Below are 22,346 nucleotides of genomic sequence, written 5' to 3'. Positions count from 1 at the left end.
GAGGGAACCCCATTAATGGGGAACTCTCGTCACCAGCAGTCCAGCCTCCACCCACATCATGCAACACACGTTTTTGGCTTCTACTGAGCGCTATCCTTGTCCCTGACGGTTTCAGGCCTGGGTGAGAGGTGTGGTTGTCAAGGTGGTCCCCTTCTTCCTTTCACGGAAACCCTCCCACACCCATAGGCGCTTCCTCCTTCTGCCAAAACAAACTTTATTGCACCAAAAAGAAAAAAAAAAAAACTTCATTTATGTACAGTCAGATATAAAGACATCTCTTTGACTCCTGTGCATATATTTCCTCAAGATTAGGGCGTAAAAGTCAGGCTAGTATGCCAGACATGCTCTGCCCAATGGCAGGGCCAAGGAGAGGATTGTCACTTGAAAGTGGGAACTTTAAATGGATGACAGAAAACACTGGACCAACAGACCAAGGGCATTCTTCTAAGCCCTGTACTAGCTCTGGGAATGGAAGAGGGAATTTGGAAGCGGGGTCCCTTTTCGAGTCTCCTTGTGAACAGACCCAGTGCTGCTTCAGGTATCCAAGCTAAACTTCCGTCCCCTAAGCCAACCTCCTGTCCAGTTTGCTTCCTGCCCCCCCAAGTAGGACATTCTCCTCTGTGCCCAACCCCTTTCCTTCCCAACTCCCCCAGGAAGTCCCAAGACCCACAAGCCAGAGGCCTCCATAGCAGCGGGCAGAGCAGGTACAAGTTCTTTTCTCCCTGATGTGTGGCTGGATACTGACTGAGGCCCTGCGTCATGTGATCGCCAATACCCCTCTGGGAGCCCTGACGGTAAGAATCTGGAAGATACTACGGGAGAACACGTCAGAAAGGGGAAGGATGGACTCCCTCGATGCCCAGTATCACAGGGCACCTAAAGCACATTGTTCTGAGCCAACCAGCTAAAGGATCACTGCAGCTAAATACAGACAGAGAAGCAACACAGCCAGGCAAACACCCATCAGAGCCAGTGACAAAGAGCTGCTGGGAGGGGAGAGAAGGGGAGGAGTCTTCAGAGTCCCAGGTCAACCCCCTGTGCCACTGGCTGCCCTAGCTCCCCACAACTCTGGGTTTTGACGTGAGGAGGCAGACTACAGGCTGAGGTGAAAACACATGGGACAGCCAAAGAAAACAACGGGACTAGCATCAGCCGCCCCCCTGCACACCACCCTCGGGAGCAATACTCTCATTGTGACTCGGATTTAGGAAAATCTGTAAGAGACTATTCTACGTAGTGGCCCTGATCCCATACACACGGCAGCTGCCTGTGTTGGGAACTTTTCAGATCAGTGATTGTGGGAACAAACGGCATCTTCAGCTTCTTACGGTGCCTGTGCAGGCTCTACCAAGACCTTGGTTCAGTCCCGGTCACAATTATCTTGTCTTCCATCTAGACGAGGTGAGGGACTAGGGGGCAGAGGCGAAAGGTGCTCAGGTGCTCGATAAAGCTTACTCATCAGCAGCCTAGACTCCACCACTGTTCCTTCTCTTTGGTCTGTCTAGAACAGTGACTATAAATTAGAAAAAACAAAATTATGCTGGCCCATGGGAAATAATGGGGGTAAAAAGGCAAGGAGGAAAAGGGCACTGGGAAGACCTGCTTCGAGACTGAAGACGGACAGACAGACAACCACCCAGACTGCGTAAGGGTCACAACAGCCCCCCACCCCAAGCTCCCTTCCAGGTATCCCCATAAGTCCTTTGGGCACACTCCCTCTTGGAATCGCAGGTTCTGTGGCCCACCCAGCCCTAAGGAGCAGCCCCCGTGGAGAGGTGTGTTGGTTGTTTTGTTTCTGCCAGAGGCCCTTGCCCTAGGTGCTCCTGCATAGGTACCTTGGCCCCTGATATGGGATGAACATTGTCCCGGACGCTCGAGAGCCAAGGAGGTCAGATTGGGACCAGCCTCCCCACTCCCATACCCCGGAATCCGAGCTTGCTTGGTTCTTGCCATCTTGCAGGATGACGTCACACTTGGAAGGAGATACACAGTGCCTCTCCATCCCTGGGGTGGGGGGAAGGGACTTTGCTGGGACTCTCGAGTGGGGGGAAGGGAGAGGGGAGCAGGGTCTAAACCCTCAGGCTCCCGTGCAGATCTGTCTCTGTCCCAGACGAGCTGCTATCAGAGTCCATTTCGGCGTTCTCATTATGGAGCCTCTCCAGCACTTTCTGACGAATCAGTCCCAGGCGCATCAAGAGGGACTGGTAGTCAAAGTGGCCCCGCTTCTCTCCAAAAGGGTCCTGTGGGGGAAAGGAGATAAGGAGGAAGGAAGATTCAAGTCTGGGTGGCCCACCCTAGAGAGCAGCTTTCGGCCCATGTGAGACACACTCAACTTCTGCGCACTGGAGCAGAGGGCACAGCATAGAGTTCTCCCAAAAGCAGGCAGCGTCTCCTCTGTTCAGGGACACTGTGGTATATTCACCAGATAGGTGGGGCTTGGGCCATCATTAAAACGTGTGTGTTTGCAGTCCTCAAAAGCAAACCAATGTGCAGAAGGACACAATTAACCGCAAGACAGATGGAAAAGAAATTCAAGACCAGCACTGCAATCATTAAATGTGCTGGTGTTTTCAATTAACCTCCTACAAACCAGACAAGAGTAAAATCATCCTTCATTCCTTATACCCAAAAAGGGTAATCTGCTTTTCTGAAGTCACAGGTAGGTCTAGAACTGAGGAGTTCTGACTTCCGGATGGGCACCCGAACTCTTCCCCAGGAACCAGTCAGCACATTCCTCTCCAGCTTTCTGGGCATCACGCTAGTCCTTGTTATTTAAGGTTCAAGATCTCCAATCATTACACAGAAGAGTTAACTGTCCTTAAAGTGTCAAAAATAACTATGGGTAGGGGGAAGGATATTAAAAAAAAAAAAAAAAAAAAAGGGGGACTGAAAATGCTAAATAGGGAGAGTTCCCTGGTAGTGAGGCCAGTTAAGGATCTGGTGTCACCCTATGGCTAAGTCGCTGTAGAGGTGAGGGTTTGAACCCTGGCCCCAGAACTTACCCATGTCAAGGGTACAGCCAAAGAAAAATGCTAACTAAATAGGGATTATAGCAGCAAAATAGCAGGGCCAGGTTCAAACAAGTGGAGACTGCTTTCCTTGGCATTTACAAAAAGGTACATGATCTTCTCACTCATACATTTCCTCTGCTTTTTCCACATCAACTCCTTCCACACGTCTCCCCACACGCTGCCCTCATGATCAGGGGCCAGTGAATATAAGTCAGTCTCCGGAACTACAGCCTGCAATTTCTACTTTTGAGGGTTATATTCCCCAAAGGCTGACTCTGCACAATGTCCAAATTCTTCCTTCTTTCATCCCTGGACCTATTTCCACCCACTCTCCTCTTCCTGTCCCTCATCATGAGTTATTTTTCCTTCACAGACTGAATACTGGACATGCAGCTAGACACCAGCAAGGAGAACTCCTGATGGGGAACCAGCTACAGCATGCATCTTCGACACACTCTCAAAAAAGGCTCAGGAAGCAAATCAACCCTGAGCCGGCCTGGCCCTTTTGTGTACGAATGTGGCAGGTAGGTGGAAAGTCCTTTAAGGCAGGATAGGGAAGTTACCATCGCTGAGCAGCAGCTGGGGAAACAAGACATTTAACTCTCGCTGCCGGTGGTGATGGGGGTGGGGCACAGACCAGAAAGAAGTGGAAAGAACCTGAAGGGGTCTTAGGCGCTTATCCAAGTCACCACTTTTCTAAGCAAGTAAATGATTCAAAAACATAAGGACTGGTTCTTCAGGACAGGAGTTCTCAACCCGTCGCTTATATTTGAGCCTATTTATAAAATTTAGTTTAATAAGAACTTTTTTTGGTTTTGTTTTGGCTTTTTAGGGCCAACCTGAGGCATATGGCGGTTCCCAGGCTAGGGGTCTAATCGGAGCTACAGCTGCCAGCCTACACCACAGCCACAGCAATGCAGGATCCAAGCTGTGTCTGCAACCTATGCCACAGCTTATGGCAATGCTGGATCCTTAACCCGCTGAGCAAGGCCAGGGATTGAACCTGCACCCTCATGGATACTAGTTGGGTTCGTTTCTGCTACCCTACAATGGCAACTCCAGAACCTCTTCTTTTAAACAAGCCTAAATTCTTTCTTATCAGAAGCAGCACATTTCCTCAGGAGAGGCAGAGAATGAACAACTGGTTGCCATCCCTCTAACAGAAATCTTTCAATAATAATGACATCATACCCAATGTTTCCTTTAAGTGTTCTTTCTCTTAGCACTCGGGATGGAATTTCAATGGCTGACTCATTATCCTGAAGTTCTGAGAGGCTGAATGTTCTTGGTTGGAAAAGACTACTGACCAAGAAGGGAAGGAGTTCCAGGCCAGAAGCAGGGTAATTCAGATTCTATTCATGAGCATCTGTTCATGCCAGCAACTTAGAACGAACTCCCTATGATTTCTGTCTCCTCTCTGGACCTTCGCTACTCAAACGCATCAGGTTCCTTTTGGCTCTGAATTGTGTGAGATGTGGCTGTCACCCTTGTGTGGGTGGGTGTTCACCTGGTCTGCTCTAAGGCTTCTGCATTACCTGCATAGTCTGGCCTTGAAGGTGTAGGCGATCTTTGCAGGCCACCTCATAGAAGTCGTAATACTCCAGGAAAGACTTCTCCATCACCCCTCTGGAAAACAAGCAGGGAAGCTCAAGTCAGGAACCAGAGGGGAAGGGGTCACCCCTGCACGATTTAACCCGAATGCCACATTAAGCAGCTAGAGTTCCCAAGCCCAGATTTGGTTTCCTACAAAGATCTTTCAATGGAAAATGGAAGAAGGAATAGCTGATTGACCAAGGGTGATTCTGCTTATACCCTAAGGGCTATAATAAAATGAGAGTGACTCTAACTACGGATATTTGAACCCCAACTTCAACTCCTGACTTACTACTCAATCTCATTTTCCCCCCATAGACCATCCTAATCCCAAACCTTCCTCACAATTCCCCTAGATACCACCTGAAGCATTGTAAATCAACTACAGCTCAACTGAAAAAATGAAAATAGTGCAAAAAAAAAAAAAAAAATCTAGAAAAGTGTGTTTCGTTAACATGTTACTCACCTAGTTTTAATACCTAGAAATAAACTTGAACGTTAAGAAATGGGTTTGTTATGGAATGCTCTACACCTCTTTGGGCTGTGTAACAGCTAGGTATCTTTAGTAAGTCCAGTCCTCATCAAACAGGGGCTCCCTGAAGGCATGGACTGTATCTTGCCCATCAGACTTGGCACTCTCCAAGACCTGAGAAGCCTTCTCAACTTCCTTTGGGGTAGCCACCCACCACTTGCTCTTTAAAAAGTATGAACCAGGAGTTCCTGTTGTGGCACAGTGGTTAACGAATCCGACTAGGAACCATGAGGTTGCAGGTTCGATCCCTGCCCTTGCTCAGTGGGTTAACGATCTGGCGTTGCCATGAGCTGTGCTGTAGGTTGCAGACGCGGCTCGGATCTGGCGTTGCTGTGGCTCTGGTGTAGGCCGGTAGCTGTAGCTCTGATTCAACCCCTAGCCTGGGAACCTCCATATGCCGAGGGAGCGGCCCAAGAAATGGCAAAAAGACAACAACAACAACAACAAAAAAAGGGTATGAACCACATCTTTCCTTTTTTCCTCTCTCCCTCTGGTGCTCAACACTGAATTCTGCCCCTAAGGTTCTCAAAGGTATGAGCAGACTCCATCTCCAAAAGGAACCAAGTCCCAAGCAGGCTCTCTTGACACATACCGTAGGGGTTCAGGGCAGGGACACTTTCCTTCCATCATGTCACAGACCGCCACTCGGATGGTCTCATGGCGAATACATTCATTGTAATTTTTGCTGTCCCCTGGATGTCTCTCCTGTAACGTGACCGATAATATAGCATCCAAGAATAAAAATTTAGGGAAAAAGAAAAGCCAGTGTGAAGACACTTTAGGATCAGTATGGGGTATGTGACCCAAACAAATGAACTGAGAGGTACCTTTCCCACCATAAGGGAGACCCATGAAGAGCAACTAGCAGACCCCTCACCACCACCCTGACCGGGCCTACCAATACCTATGCTCTGTCATAGGTCATTTGACCTATAAGCAGCAAACCGGATCAATTTTTTTTTTGTCTTTTTGCCATTTCTAGGGCCGCTCCCGTGGCATATGGAGGTTCCCAGGCTAGGGGTCTAATTGGAGCTGTAGCCACCAGCCTACACCAGAGCCACAGCAACGTGGGATCTGAGCTGCGTCTGACCTACACCACAGCTCATGGCAACACCGGATCCTTAACCCACTGAGCAAGGCCAGGGATCGAACCTGCAATCTCATGGTTCCTAGTCAGATTCGTTAACCACTGTGCCACGACGGGAACTCCCAGATCCACCAAATTTTACTAAAGCCTGAAATGAAAGGCCTCAAGCAGGAAGAATTAAGTGGGAAATAAGCATGTATAAGGATGATGGTGGGGGAATTCCCGTGGTGGCTCAGCGGGAATGAATCCAACTAAGAATCACGAAGTAGTGGGTTCGATCCCTGGCCTCCCTCAGTGGGTTAAGGATCCGGCACTGCTGTGAGCTGTGGTGTAGGTCGCAGATGTGGCTTGGATCTGGGGTTGCTGTCGTTCTGATTTGACCCCTAGCCTGGGAACTTTCATATGCTGAGGGAGCGGCCCTAAAAAGCAAAAAAAAAAAAAAAAAAAAAAAAAATGACGGTGGGACAAAAAGGTATAAATGATGCTAGTCTCAGCCTAAAAGACCTATAGATTATTAGAATGCTTCCTGGTTAACTCTTTACATGTCTGTAGGGTTCCACCATCACTGAATCAACAGCTCTCTATGAGAAGAACTTGAAATTTTCAAAAGAAAAACTCTCAACTTGGTCTGGGAAGTTGATATGAACAAGTGGGCACGAAGAGAAAGCTGTGTGGTGTCCCACCCTTTAACTCTTCCCTTGTTCCCCTCCCAACCAGCACTTTGGTCAAAGCCTTGGCTCTGATCAAAATATGTAACGAACAGGAAATATATACACGCTTTCATCCCATCACCACGGTTCCCAGTGTGCACCAGAGCACACACGGGCACTGTGGGAGACTACTGCCAACTTTCTGAGGAAAACCACAGTACTCAGCCCCTGCAGAACACCATGCAAACTACTTCCTTGAGGTAGACAGTTCACTTTTAATATTAAACCACATCATATTCCTTTTGATGTATTATTTTTGTGAAGCTGGATTTTCAGCCACTACGTTGATAAACAGCAAGTTATATCTGAAAACAGGGGGGAACAGAAATGAGAGTGGTGGCTCCAATCTGATTCAAAGATTTTAAAAGTTGTGTGGCACTGGGAGTTCCCGTTGTGACTCAGCAGGTTACAAACCCAACTAGTATCCCTGAGGATACGTTTGATCCCTGGCCTCACTCAGTGGGTTGAGGATCCAGTGTTGCCATGAGCTGTGGTGTAGGTCGCAGACACAGCTTGGACTCTGTGTTGCTGTGGCTGTGGTGTAGGCTGGCAGCTGCAGCTCCAATCTGACCCCTAGCCTGGGAACTTCCACATGCTGCAGGTGCAGCCCTAAAAAAACCGAAAACAAAAAAACAAAATAAAAACAAGCAAAAAAAGAAACATAAGACAAACATATACATATTTAACATGGATATGTGTGTGTGTATACATATATGAAAAGCAAAAGTTTTGCCAAAAATGTCTACCCTGAGTGTTCTTTTTTTTTTTTTTTGGCTTTCTAGAGCTGCACCTGCAGCATGTGGAAGTTCCCAGGCGAGGGGTCGCATCAGAGCTGCAGCTGCTGGCCCAAGCAACAGCCAAAGCAACAAGGGATCTGAGCTATGTCTTCGACTTACACCACAGCTCACGGCAATACCAGATCCTCAACCCACTGAGAGAAGCCAGGAATCGAACCTACATCCTCTTGAATCCTAGTTGACTTCCTTCATTAACTGCCAAGCCACGAAGGAACTCCTGAGTGTTCTTTTTTTAAAAACTTTTCTGGAGTTCCTGCTGCTGTGGCGCAGTGGGTTAAGAATCCAACTGCAAGAGTTCCCATCGTGGCTCAGTGGTTAACAAATCCGACTAGGAACCATGAGGTTGTGGGTTTGATCCCTAGCTGCACTCAGTGGGTTAAGGATCTGGTGTTGCCACAAGCTGTGGTGTAGGCTCGGATGCGGCTCAGATCCTGAGTTGCTGTGGCTCTGGTATGGGCCAGTGGCTACAGTTTTGGTTGGACCCCTAGCCTGGGAACCTCCATATGTTGTGGGTTCGGCCCTAAAAAAGACAAAAAAAAAAAAAAAAAAAAAAAAAAAGACAGAAATCCAACTGCAGAGGATATAGGCTTGAACCCTGGCCTAGATCAGTGTGGGGGGATCTGGCACTGCCACAAGCTGTGGTGTAAGTCGCAGATGTGGCCCAGATCCAGTGTTGCTGTGGCCATGATGTGGGCTGGCAGGTGGAGCTGATTCGACCCCTAGCCTGGGAATATCCATATGCTGCAGGTGTGGCCTTAAATAAAAAAAGCGTTCCTGGCGTTCCTGTCATGGATCAGTGGAAACAATCTGACTAGTACCCATGAGCACGCAGGTTCAATCTCTGGCATCACTCAGTGGGTAAGGAATCCGGTGTTGTTGTGAGCTATGGTGTAGGTCGAAGACACAGCTCCGATACCAAGTTGCTGTGGCTGTAGTGCAGGCTGGCAGCTACGGCTCTGATGTGACCCCTAGCCTGGGAACCTCCATATGCTGCAAGTGTGGCCCTAAAAGACCAAAAAAAAAAAAAAAAAAAAGAATTAGAAAGGATCCGGAGTTCCCATTGTGGCTCAGTGGGTTGAGAACCCAACTAGTATCTGTAAGGACGTGGGTTCAATCCCTGGCCTCCTGCAGTGGGTTAAGGATCTGGTGTTGCCATAAGCTGTGGTGTAGGTTGCAGACGTGGCTTGGATCTGTCATGGCTGTGGTTGTGGTATAAGTTGGCAGCTGTAGCTCTGATTTGACCCCTAGCCTGGGAACTTCCATATGTCACAGGTGTGGTCCTAAAAAAAAAAAGAAAAGAATATGACTATAACAGCTTGAGTTCCTGCTGAGGTGTGGGTTCCATCCCTGGCCCGGCACAGTGGGTTCAACGATCTGGTGCTACTACAGCTGCCGCACAGGTCACAGCTGTGGCTGGGATGCAATCCCTGGCCTGGGAACTTCCATGTGCTGCAGATGTGCCATTAAAAAAATAATAAGAGACTTCTTTTTAAAAAGCAGTTTTAGGTTTACAACAAAATTGACAAAGGTACAGAAACTCCCCATATATCCCCTCCCTACACATGCATAACCATTCTCAACACCATTCACCAGAGTGGCACTTTTGTTTTGTTTTTTTTTTGCGGGGGGGGGGGGGCTCTCACGGCATATGGAGGTTCCTAGGCTAGGGGTCGAATCGGAGCTGTAGCTGCCAGCCTACGCCAGAGCCACAGCAACGCAGGATCCGAGCCCTGCCTGCGACCTACACCACAGCTCATGGCAACGCCGGACCGTTAACCCACTGAGCAAGGGCAGGGATCGAACCCACAACCTCATGGTTCCTAGTCGGATTTGTTAACCACTGCGCCATGACGGGAACTCCGGCACTTTTGTTTTTAAGCCAAGGGACTACACTGACACATCACAATCACCGAGGTCCATGATTCACCTTAGCGTTGACTTTTTTTTTTTGAGACCACATCCGAGGGATATGGAGGTTCCCAGGCTAGGGGTCCGATTGGAGTTGCAACTGCCAGCCTACGCCACAGCCATAGCAACGAGGGATCTGAACCACACCTGTGACCTACACCACAGCTCGTGGCAACGCCGGATCCTTAACCCACTGAGCAAAGCCAGGGATCGAACCCACGTCCTCATGGATGGCTAGTTGGGTTTGTTAACTGCTGAGCCCATGAAGGGAACTCTTAGCGTTCACTTCAATGGAGTAGTGTTGCAGAGTCCATGGTTTGGACAGAAGTATAAGACATATATCCATCATAACGTCACATAAACTCCTTTCACTGTTCTAAAAGACTTTTTTGTCTTTTGTCTTTTAGGGCCACACCTGTGGGATATGGAGGTTCCCAGGCTAGGGGTTGAATCAGAGCTGCAGCTGCTGGCCTACGCCACAGCCACAGCAACACAGGATCCGAGCCGTGTCTGCGAACTATACCACGGCTAACGGCAATGCCAGATCCTTCACCCACTGAGCAAGGCCAGGGATTGAACCCGCAACCTCATGGTTTCTAGTCAGATTCGTTTCCACTGCGCCACAATGGGAACTCCTAAAAGGCTTCTGTATACTGAGTACTCATCTTCCCCAGACTCCTGGCAACCACTGATTTTCTTCCAATATTGAGCCCATTCCCAATGATCCTGCACAGCAGCCATCTGGAGATGGGCCGGGAGGGAGGTGGAGAATGACACATGTTGGGTATTTGTTTATAGAAAGGCCATGAGTTGTGTGTTCCTTGTCACAACGAACCCAGGTTTCTGTTGGGTGTGTTGTAAACAGAGAAGCCATTTCTTCAGGCCTCTTGCTCTGAGCACACCCCAATTTTTGCTCGTTCTTAAAGGGTTATCTCCCTTTGCTTAGATCTATAGAAGAATCACTAATGTTAGTGTTATCTCAAGTAGTTTCAAAATGAATTAAGCTGTTTTAATCACCAAAACGGAATTATTATTATTTGGGAATACCAGTGGAATTCTTTTCCTGTGCTCATGAGTAAGTAACCCTGGAAGGAGCTTTGGAACAATAAAGATTTTGGGTTCCTAGGACTACATCCTGATCTGTGTTGTTCTTGTGAAAGCTAACTAATCTCTCTGAGTCACCATTACCTCCCTTGAAAATGGGGATGACAATTATTTATCTTGCAGAGTTGCTATGAGGATTAAATGAAATGTTACATATAAAAGCTTGGCAGTGGCTGGCATACAGTACACCTTTGGAAAATATGAGTTTCCTCCACCTTCTCTTTGGCAGCACTGACTAAAATGTTCTTGCACTAGCTAATGACTGCTCCTTTTGCTCTGCAGATAACAGGACTTCATAACTCCAAAAGAAGCAGTAGTCACTAGGGAGCACTTTAAAGGGATACTGGAGGGAGTTCTCATCGTGGCTCGGTGGGTAACGAATCTGACTAGCATCCATGAGGACACAGGTTCGATCCCTGGCCTTGCTTAGTGGGATAAGGATCTGAGGATTGCTGTGAGCTGTGGTGCAGGTCACAGACATGGCTTGGATCCTGTGTTGCTGTGGCTGTAGTGGAGGCTGAAAGATGCAGCTCTGGTTCAAACCCCAGCCTGGAAACTTCCATATGCTGCAAGTGTGGCCCTAAAAAGCAAAAAAATAAAATAAAAATAAAGCAACACTGGAGAACAGAAGCAAAGAGAAGAACCCACTAGCTGCAACAGCCCCCCAAACAGGCTCAGAATCAATTTCCAAATGACTCCATCGACTTCCACATGGTAGATTAATCCAAGTCAAATGGAAATAAGTTGACAATGCTACTGTAACTTAATAAGGAAAAAAAAAAGTCATCATTAAGGAGCACACATGCCAACTTCTTTTTTTTCCAACAGCGAGAAAACAGAGTTTAGCATATTGGGGTGAGCCGGTCAAAAACAAAACCAAAACCCTCAAGCAGACCTTTCATCTCTTAAAACCCAACCCTGAGCATCCCAGAGCTAGGCCTACCTGGCCTTACCTGCTCAAAGCCGGGTTCATTGTGATAGGGGTTCTCAGTCATCAGGGACTGGATGGAGATGAGCACAGAAGAGATGCTCTGGGCTGGGCTCCAGGCAGGGCCAGTCCACGTACTGCAAAACACAGCAGAGGGAAGGGAAGAGGGTGAGGCAGAGAGAGATGGGGAAGGACATTCAGAAAGACCAGTGCACACGTATCCTGGGGCCTGGCGGCACCATCATAAGTGACTCACTTTCTCTTTCACTATTAATACTCTGGAATTTCCCAGCCTCCAGCTCATCCTCATTCACCAGAAATCAGTCAACTGTCTAATCCTCTTACCAAGTGGGACAAAAGAGGGTAAAGCAAGCAAGGTAACTTTGGAGGGATTTTCTTTGGGCTAGAAGAAAAACAGTGGCCAGGGAAGGTTCCCTTTTTCGCAATGAAAGAAATAAGGTAAAAAACAGCCCCAAAGGCAGTCTAAATGTGAACCTCTATGGATCACAAAGAGTTATTTATGGGTGGTGAGGGAGTCAGTGAGGAGAGAGATGCTGAGTGCAGAGGCAGAGAAGGGACCGCAGCTATCCGTTTAGAGGCCATGTGGTGGGGCTGATAATCAGGGATCCAGCTCTCTATCAAGCCCCCAAAGAGTATCAGATTCTCTGAAGATGACAGAACTCTGCCAAGGGACAGAAAGGGGATAAGGCGCACTTCTGGACTGCGGAGGGTTTGAAAATGATACAGGAACATCTTCAACAACAGAAAAACACCAAAAGTTGCTCCTTTCTTTCACAAACCTGATGGAACACTAGGATGAGGAGGGAAGCTTGGACATTAAGAATATTTATTTTAATTTTAATTTTTTGTCCTTCTAGGGAGGCACTAGTGGCACACGGATGTTCCCAGGACAGGGGTCGAATCGGAGGCCCAGCAAGGCCAGATCCGAGCCGCGTCTGCGACCTACACCACAGCTCACGGCAACGCCGAATCCTTAACCCCCTGAGTGAGGCCAGGGATCGAACCCGAGTCCTCATGGATACGGGTGGGGTTTGTTAACCGCTGAGCCCCTGGGAACTCCCAAGGACGGTTACTTTTAGTTCAGTCAACTGAAGAGCTGGCACCTGAGTTGGCAGCTGAACACAACCTGAGCTAGGACTGGCTCGTTCAAGTAAACTGGCCACTTCCCTTTCCCTGGCGGCTGGAGGAAAGGCCGGCAGGTGACAGGGAGCAGTCAGGTCCTCAGAGACTGCGCTTCAGTGCCTCTCAACCTCTCTTCTCAGCTCTGCTCCCCCAGGCAGCCTAGACTCTGCGCTCTCTGAAGCTTCACATATTCGAGGATTGAAGTCAACAGTGTCAACTTTCATTCAATTTGTCAGTAAATCAGCCCAATATTTTTGCTAGGTAGGGAGGAAAGGAGTAAGGCTGACAGAGTGAAGCGTCAACTAAATACACAGGAATTTCCTACTCTGATCCTTCATGGCACATTTTCAAATTCAGAGTAGCTTCTCTTTTTCCACCCAACACTCCTACCACTTTTACCCCCACCGTCTTACTTCCCCTGTTTCTACTGGGTGCTGATGTTTGCTCAAAATAGTTTTACATTGGTCTAATGAAGGAAAGCCCATTTTTTTTGGTGGAAAAGCACTTCTGTGCCTAGAGAAGCAAGTGTATTTCCACACCAGTGTGGGTTATACATACCACTATCCTACCAGCATGGACAATTCTGTCCCCTAAAGAGATAAAGGACTAAATGAAGGACAACCTCCTTTAAGGGAATTCCTCCCTGCCACAATCACAGAACACATTCCCGGACCTGAGAGAATTGGGGTCGGGGGTGAGGGGTGTTCCAGCTGCCTTTTCCCCACACAAACGTGGAAATGTATTAGATTGGACAGGAAGAAAGAAAACACTATCTCCAGTCTGGGCAACTTTCTTAAGTCAATTTTTACCTGTTCTCTGCTCCAGGGAGACTCAGACCGTACTAAAAAGACCAATCTAGAATATGCTAGATAGATGGTATTTCCATTCTGAAATTGTGACCCGCAAAGGCAGTTAAAAGGGAATGGGTGAGAATTATATGAAACAAAATCTTGGTTGGCCCCAGACACAAAAATATTTGAAACTTCTGTTTCCTATCTGTTATGACTTCCAACCTCAGACATTTTTCATTCAGTTGTTAAAATGTAATCCTCACCACCATGGCCTCCAAAGCCACTCAACGACAGGCTCAGAAATAAGACACTCACAGTCTTGAATGGCCCAGGATCTGCAGCCTTTCTCAACCTGCTCAGGAGAGAATTAAACCCTGATGCCCTAAGGAAGTGGTTCTCCAACAGCTGGCACCATAATCACCTGGAGGGCCTGTAAGACGCAGATTGCTGGCCCTACCCCCAGTTTTTGATCTAAGTCTTGGGTGGGGCCCCGGAATCTGCATGGCTATCAATTCCCAGGTGCTCCTGCTGCTCAGGGTGAACCACTTCACTAAAGCATCCATTGTATGTCAGGAATTAACTTCTCTTTTTTTGCATCTAGAATGATACGCATCAAGTATCATCTGGAGGAGAACTGAGGGAACAGTTGCTCCAATCAACTTCTGTGTTCTGTGGTTCAGATGAGAAACCCTGGTTGATCAAGGCTGGCCTAGAGTAATATTTGCTAACAACCAACTTGGCCACTTAGAAGTCTCCTCTTACCCTAGAATACTCAAGCAGACTTTCCCATTGCGGTAGAAGTTGGGGTTAAACCTCACTGTGTTATTGCCCGTTGTCATCAGTTTGACCCGAGGTGGGTGGATGGGATAGTCGGGCGGACACCGAAACACGAACAGGAAGAAACCCCCTTCATAAGGAGTGTCAAATGGGCCTGTGATCAATGCATGAATCTGCAAAATAAAACCCCATCTCAAAATTGTGAGGTGATGTCCCATCCCAAACCCTCCTGGCTTCCACTCGCTACCCACGCCAGAAGCAGGACCTTCCTCTGTATCCACATTCCATATCCTCGCCATGCAGAATGAATAGCCTGCACTCACGCATACCAATAAATGCTTTTGGAATGTTAAGAAACCCCATTACAGTGGAGTGGCATCTTACTCAGGAGTTATATTCTATATCAAAGTTAGGGCCCAAGGTGAAAACTGAATCTAGCCCACATCACCCTGAGTGTCCCTTAAAATTCCATTAAAGCATGTTTTTTGTTCAGACTTCCCTGATCGGTATATACAAAGAAGCAGATACAACATCAATGTGCAAAATACAATATACATCTGTAAAATATTATCCCAGCATGTTTAATTTCAAGAAGCCAATACATATTTTTACTGAGTATGCACGTTCGGATTTGCCTAGGTTCAACATGCGTATGATGCAACCTCACCCTCCACACATGTGGCACAAAAGGGAGGGAGATGAATGGAGAAGAGGGAAGGGACTGGAGGCCACAGCACCCATGCCAGTCACGGGGTAGAGCTGAGGGCTGATGGAGGCCTAGGGCATCTGCTTCCTCCACAGAGGGTCAAACCTACTGTGGAGGATGTGGCTCAGGCAGCATCAGCTGTGGCAAAGGTACAAAGAAAAATGGGGAAACTCAGGGTCCACTCAGAGCCATAAACCATCCCCAGAACCTTCCCCAACACGGTAGGTTAATTAAAAACAAACAAAAAACCCCAGCAGCCCTTAGAATGGTAAATTCTCTTCCCCCCAGCTGTTAATTATTGAACAAAATTTCCCTCCCTTAAGAGAGGAAAACCTGAACTGACTCAGTTATGTTTCTTCTACAAAGGCTCCCAGGCACCTAAGTCCACTCAGAATTTAAACTGGAAGCGGAAAAAGGACCTATGATCCAGTGCCTCCCTCTGCAGTTCCTACCTTGCCCTGCTGGCACCCTATGTTATCTCTTAGCCTTCAGTCTTCTGGGATAGCAAGCTCAAATGGTATCAACATGACATCAATTCTGGGACCCCAGGGACTAGCATTTTAACACTGATAACTTGACTAAGGACAGATGTCCCAGGAAAAACATTTCCAACCACATAAAAGGAAAAAAAAAAAATCAATTTAAAAAGAAACCTATTTAGAACAAAACAGATACACAATACCAAATCTGAACTTTTACTGTAAGAAATTTGAAACTATAAGGAGTTTTCATTTAAACACCAGATTTAGGTAATCTGATTTCTTCCTGATATCAGTTTAAGTGAAAATTCATTTTATTTCATGTACCTTTTTTTTTTTTTTTAAGCTTTTTAGGGCTGCACCTGTGGCATATGGAGGTTCCCGGGCTAGGGGTTCAATCAGAGCTGTAACCACCGGCCCACACCAGAGCCACAGCCACGTCAGATCTGAGCCGCGTCTGCGACCTACACCACAGCTCATGGCAACGCCGGATCCCTAACACCCTGAGCGAGGCCGGGGATGGAACCTGCAACCTCATGGTTCCTCGTCAGATTCGTTAACTACTGAGCCACGACAGCAACTTGGAAAATTCACTTCTGAGGGTAGAGCACTCAATGACAGAGAAGTCTAGGTATTTATGTCCAAGGAGCGTAAGCTTTCTCTGTATGTGTGGCTGAGAGAGGAATGGTCTTTGGGGCGGAAGGGCTATTTAAAAGCAACCAGGAAGGACTGGAGCCTAAACAAGGCCCTACAACTACAAACACTGTTCACACAAGCCTGCCCCACCACAACCTTCCCGGGATCTGACTTAGGGCACCACACTTAAAGGTCAAGACTGACAGGATGGGGGAAGAGGTGGTCAACGGGATGACCATATGATTTATCATTCAAACTGGAGCGTTTTGCGAGTGAAAGAGTGACCTATTAATAGTTAAGCTGGGACAACAGGCGTAATTTTTTTCAAACCAACCAGGACCTTTCGGAATCCCAATAACAGATACTTGTTCAAGGACCCACTCCACCTCAGTGTGACCTTGGGCAAGCCACTTACTCTCCTGGGGTTTTGATTTCTTCATCTATGTAATCAGAGATGTGAGCTGGATAATCCCTTTTAGGCTCTTCCAACTTCATGGGCCCAATTTCCCAATAACCCCCAAACCCCACTAAATTACATACCTTAGTCATGTCAACAGTATCAGGTACAACGAACATTCCTGGAGGAGGCTCCTTATAAATGGACATGATATCCCTGTATGACACCAAGAGGAAGCGGGGGAGGGAGTGAGGGAGAGGAGAAAAAAGGGGAATCCCTTGAGCAGGACGGCTGTTATCACTCCCTGAGGCCAGGGTTCGAGAAAGTGGTGCTTGGTACCACAAATGTTTGCACTGTCTTGTTGTCTGAGAAAACTCAGCTGAGGACTTGTCAAGCAAGCAGAGAGCAAATTATTATCAAAGGGGCATTGTTTCCTCAGGGGGAGGGTAGGAAAAGGGGGGAAAAAATCAGAAATCCCAATGGCATCAGATGTCACCCTCGAAAAGCCACATCCCATTTACTCTCACTTCCTCCTACGAGGCAATTCTTTAACTCCCCACCTCCGAGATTCCCAGGTACTATGGCTGAATGCTAAATGAAGATTATTCAGTAACTGGGAAGGCATAATCAACGCTCCTAAAAAACTAATCCCATAAACTACACAGTGGACCGTTTTGTTGCCATGGGGATCATACAAAGCAAGGGAGCTAGCAGGGAGTACACGGTCTTCCTGCCCAGGAGACTAACAGGGACAGATCTCTTCAGGCTGAGGAGGGGACTCTGAAATCGCTGAGACTCTCACATCTGGAAGATGACATGTTGTCCTTACCAGAGACCATGAGAGGACTTCTAGGTCACAGCTCACAAACTAGACTGGCTCAGCTGTGGGCAAGGATCTAGAGAAAGCCATTCTAGGTGGGAAGACGAGGGGCTTGCTAGGGTATGTAGGCACCTCACAGAGTGCAAGTAAGTGAAAGAGTGGAGGAAAAGGAGCACGGGCCACACGGGGAGGTATCTTGGGAACTGGAAGGCTGAAATGGCTGAAGGTGTCCAAAAGTTGAAGTGCTGAGTTTCTAAAGTTAGAGATGGCAACCCTGAAGGAGCTGGCGAACTGTGGCAGGCACTGGGCCAGGCACTTCTCACACAGTATGCTGTTTAATTTTTATTACAACCTTGAAAAGTAGGTAGAAACTTCTAAAGGAACTCGGAATGTGGGGAATGCGATTACCTAGATGAGCCTGACTGTGATGGGGGCATGGGGAGAGAGACTCTGGCCATCAGCAGACAGGTTTCAGGATCAAGAGCAGCTAAAAAAGCATTCCCTGTTCTAATGTGATACCCACTATGCTAAGCAATTTCGCAAAAACATTATCTATTAGATGATAGGATCTAAGATCAGTCACCCAAGAAATAAGCACAGAAAGGACCTGGGCCTTTGTTCCTATATTTGACTTGGGTCTATTTGCTTCAGAAAGTGAACTACATGACCCAAGGCGAAAAAAAGAACACAGAAAAGAAAGTCTTGCGTGGGACATTACAAGCCAAAGTGAGACTGGGGGGGTGGGGAGGAGGAAGCCTGAGTTCCTGGAACAGGTGTGCGAGTAGACAGCTTTTGGGGTTCTGGAAAAGTGGTGCAAGGGAAGACCTCGGGCATTTGGGGGAAGTGACCGAGACTTGGGGAGGGAACTAAGTGGAAGGGATGTGAGGAGGCCGGGAATAAATAGCCAGGCTGGCCTGGAGTCCCAGGCCCGGCAAAGCAAGCTGTGTGTTACAAACGGGGCTCCGGAGGAGACGACGCAGGGGACCGCTGGGTGGGGCCTCCGGGCAGCATCTAGCAAGCCTGGGGTGGGGAAGGGGGGAGAGGGGCGGCGCGGTGGGCGGGAGGGGGTGTTACTGAGGCGCGCAAAGGTCGGGTTTCGGGCGGGAGGTCGGAAGGTATGGGGGAGGGTGTCCGGACTGGAGGCGTAGGGCTCGGGGGAGGTTGCCGAGGGGCGGGGTCGGACTTGGGCACCCGAGGAGGGGCTTGGTGCGTGTGGGACTGGGGGCGGGGGAAAGGGGACCGGTAGCCCGACACTCTGGGCAGGCGAGACGTGGGCCTCGGAGCTGGGCTGCTGCGAGGGCAGCGCGGAGGCGGCCGGGGGGGGGGGTAGTGGGAAAGGGTGGGGGGCGGGGAAGGTCGAGCTCCGGAGCTCGGGCTGGGGGAGGAAAAACCCCGGCTCACCGCTTGATCCGGAGTAGACACTGCGGCGCGGTTCGCTCGCCGTCCCAGTCGGAGCTGAGTGTGGGGTCCCAGTGGCTAAGCAGCGCGGCCCCGTGGGCAGCGGCCGAGGGCGGGAGCCCGGGCAGCGGAGCCAGGCCGCTCCCCGGTCCCCCGGCCCCGCCCGCTGCCGCCGCCGCCGCCCACACATCCGGCAGGAAAGGCGGCCCGAACCCGCCGCCGCTGCCGCTAACGCCAACAACACCGGCGACGCCGCTTGCCCCGGGGCCCGCCGCCCCGGCTCCCGCCGTCGCCGTCGCCGCCTCCTCGGTCGGACTCTCCGCCATCGCTCCTTCGCTTCCGGGACTGCTCGGCTGCACGTCCGCCGACCAGAGCGGCCGCTGCTCCCTCCCGCTCCCGCACCACCGAGAGCCGGGCCAGAGTGTCCCCACCCTCCGCTTCCACGGCCCGGGTGGCGCTGGCTCCGCCCACCCCCGCCCCGACCAGCGAGAGGCGCTCTGCAAGAGCGTCCACCCACAGTCCTCCAGGGCGGGCGGGGGTCGGAGCTCGTCGTCCAAGAGAGAACTGGGCCTGCGTCGGGCCCGCGCTTTGCGGGAGGAGGGTCTGAGGCGTGTCCCGACTCTTAGGTGCAGTTGAGTGCCCAATGGCAAGGAATGTTTTATTTCCAAGTGTTGAAAGAGAGGAGGGGACGACCACTTCCCCCATTTACAGAGGCGACCCTGAGACGTGCCCGAGGGGTAAGATTGGGGATTCAGCTTCCTTGTAGGGAGGCGCCGAGTAGAGGAGTTGATTCGCTTCCTGTCTGAAAGTCTCTGATTTATCCTTCCTGCACCCTTACCCACGGAGGGCAGGCTGCCATTGCCCCCTGCCTGCAACAGGACCGGGAGGAAAGAAGGACTCAGAACCTACGACTGGAAAACTACCTCGTTTTAGAGTCTATCCAGTATATATTTATGAAGGGCCTGCTAAATGCCAGGCACTGTTGCTAGGCGTTGCCATAGAGATAATGAAACAGACCTAGAGAAGCTTGGTAAAAAGAAGAAAATCAGGCCTCCAAGCTCAGTATTTCTTCACACAAGTCCTTGAATATGCAGGAATCAAGTTTAAATCCTGGGAAGACTCCTCAGGACTTCACTGAAATGTATAACATGAAAAAGAACACTATGGACTAAGAAAAACAAGCCCTCCATTAAAAAAAAAAAAAAAAATCTTTCTTTTTTCTCCCTAGCAAGAGTACAGGATCATAATCTAACACACCACTCCCACCAGGACTTGGAGGGGCAGCACTCAGTAACCAAACCTGCGGATATTTCTGCAGCAAAGCGCATGAGTATTCATCCTAATTTGGATAATGACTATTCATAATACGTCTGACGAATAGCCTCACTTTAGATTATATTTTGCCACCAAGTTTGTTTATTTAAAATAAAGAAGTGTTTACACATCTTTGTGAATTTTCCAACAAGGGATTGTGGAGTTGAATGATAATGGCCAGCATTTATTGAGAGCTAAAATACCGTTTTTTAAGTTAATCTTTTTGTTGTTGTTGTTGCTTTTGAGCCACACCCCTGGCACAGGGAGGTTCCCAGGCTAGGGGTGGAATTGGAGCTGCAGCTGCTGGTTTACACCACAGCCACAGCAATGTCAGATCCGAGTTGCATCTGCAACCTGCACACAGCTCATGGCAGCACCAGATCCCTGACCCGCGGAGCGAGATCAGGGATCAAACCTGCATCCTTGTGGATACTAGCAGGATTTGTTTCCGTTGTGACACAATGCGAACTCCCTAGTTAACCTTTCTTGAGTGCCCAATATGTGCCAACTGCTCTGTATGCTTTGTCTTATTTATTCCTTTAAACAACCCTATGAAGTACTATTATTAGTCCATTCTGACAGATGGAGAGAGGAATACAGAGGTTGTCATTTCCGTGGGTCATGGTGAGAGCGAGCCAAATCTGTCTCCAGAGAAAATGTTCTGACCGCCGTGTGATAGTGTCACACACAGCCTGAACCTCTCCCACACTTAGCACATTTTACCTTGTTCGGATTACCGTCCTTTGGTACCTGTTGCTCCCCCCTCCCCCTTTCCTGGGGCTCTAGGTCATATGTTATCTATGAATCTAGCACAGGGCCTGGCACAGTGTCGGTACATAACATGAAGCAAAATCAATCAGTACAATGTTGGATACAGATTTCATATTTTGTTGGTACAGAGTTTTACCACTCCATAATCAAGAGGCTCAAATATCTCTGAAAGAAGATGCAAAGAAACTAATGGTAGTTGTCTCTTGATGGGTTGGTTGCAGACAAGATGGGCCAGAGGGTATGTCTGCCTGTATATATAAACATATACACACTTGTACTGTTTAAATGTACTGTGCCTCATTGCCTGTCCAAACTATATATTTCATTCTTTTTTGGGGGGGGGGGGGCCGCTCCCGCGGCATATGGAGGTTCCCAGGCTAGGGGTCCAATTGGAGCTGTAGCTGCCAGCCTACACCAGAGCCACAACAATGCAGGATCGGAGCCATGTCTGCAACCTACACCACAGCTCACAGCAACGCCGGATCGTTAACCCACTGAGCAAGGGCAGGGATCGAACCTGAAATCTCATGGTTCCTAGTCAGATTCGTTAACCACTGCGCCACAACGGTAACTCCTAGTTCATTCATTTTTTAAGGATTCCAGAATTTGACTGAAATGTCATTTACTTAGTAAGATGGTCAAAGTCAACTTGCTGGGTAACCTCACACAAAGAAAAACATGACTCTATAGCTTTTGTATGGCTACAGATGGCAGAGGCCTAAAGATGGCCCATGGGGTGAGAGGATTCCTCAGTGGGTCCCCTCCCTACTACCGGACCATTGCTTTCAAATACAAGGTCCCTTAGTGATGGGACAACAAACAGAAAACACTTACCTTAGATCCAGAAGACCCTTTGATCTGTACCACTCTGCAGATACCCTTTGGGCCCATTTCTGCATCCAAAGAATGCAGATAATAACCACCTGTCAGGGTTTTTCTGAGGATTAAGTGCAGCATTTCTAGATGTGTTTCGCAAAGTGGCAAGTACTGTCCAAATAGCACCTCACTTGCGCATATATCTTCTCTACTCCAGGCCTGTGCTCCTATTTTCTCTACCTGGAATACTCTTTCCCTTTATTAGGGGAAATCCTAGTTATCTAAACTCCCTGAACCTCTGTTCCTCAACAGTAATATTGGTAAAATAGTAGTGGCTATAAAGAAGAGATAATTCGGGTGTTCCCGTCGTGGCTCAGCGGAGACAAATCTGACTGGTAACCATGAGGACGAGGGTTCGATCCCTGGCCTTGGTCAATGGGTTAAGGATCTGGCGTTGCTGTGGCTGTGAAGTGGGCTGGCGGCTGCAGCTCCAATTCAACCCCTGACCTGGGAACTTCTATATGCCGCGTGTGTGGCCCTAAATAGACAGACAGACACAGACACAGACACACAGACACACAGACACACACACACACACACACACACACACACACACACACACACGAGA

At 48.7% G+C, this 22,346-nt stretch overlaps 1 protein-coding gene across 1 annotated transcript; it reads right to left on the bottom strand.

Annotated features, from left to right (window-relative positions):
- Positions 194–19,266, bottom strand: UBE2Z (ubiquitin conjugating enzyme E2 Z). The gene is made up of 7 exons (XM_021067113.1): positions 18,821–19,266; positions 16,743–16,815; positions 14,367–14,554; positions 11,696–11,807; positions 5,729–5,841; positions 4,547–4,637; positions 194–2,240 (listed from the first exon to the last, which is right to left on the bottom strand). Exons 1-7 carry the CDS (start codon positions 19,141–19,143, stop codon positions 2,070–2,072), a joined length of 1,071 nt encoding a protein of 356 aa, XP_020922772.1. The 5' UTR covers positions 19,144–19,266; the 3' UTR covers positions 194–2,069.

Source organism: Sus scrofa, chromosome 12, assembly GCF_000003025.6.
Source record: "Sus scrofa isolate TJ Tabasco breed Duroc chromosome 12, Sscrofa11.1, whole genome shotgun sequence".
Lineage (NCBI taxonomy): Eukaryota > Metazoa > Chordata > Mammalia > Artiodactyla > Suidae > Sus > Sus scrofa.
The sequence above is the reverse complement of the archived record's forward strand: the minus strand, read 5'-3'. Positions and strand labels throughout refer to the sequence as shown.

What these genes read in the sequence shown, in the direction of transcription:
- UBE2Z (XM_021067113.1), bottom strand. Translation starts at nt 19,143, where the DNA reads ATGGCGGAGAGTCCGACCGAGGAGGCGGCGACGGCGACGGCGGGAGCC. An exon ending in ATACTGTTGACATGACTAAG is followed by an intron (nt 14,555 to 16,742) that starts GTATGTAATTTA and finishes TTTATTTTGCAG; the next exon opens with ATTCATGCATTGATCACAGG. An exon ending in ATGAACCCGGCTTTGAGCAG is followed by an intron (nt 5,842 to 11,695) that starts GTAAGGCCAGGT and finishes GTCACGTTACAG; the next exon opens with GAGAGACATCCAGGGGACAG.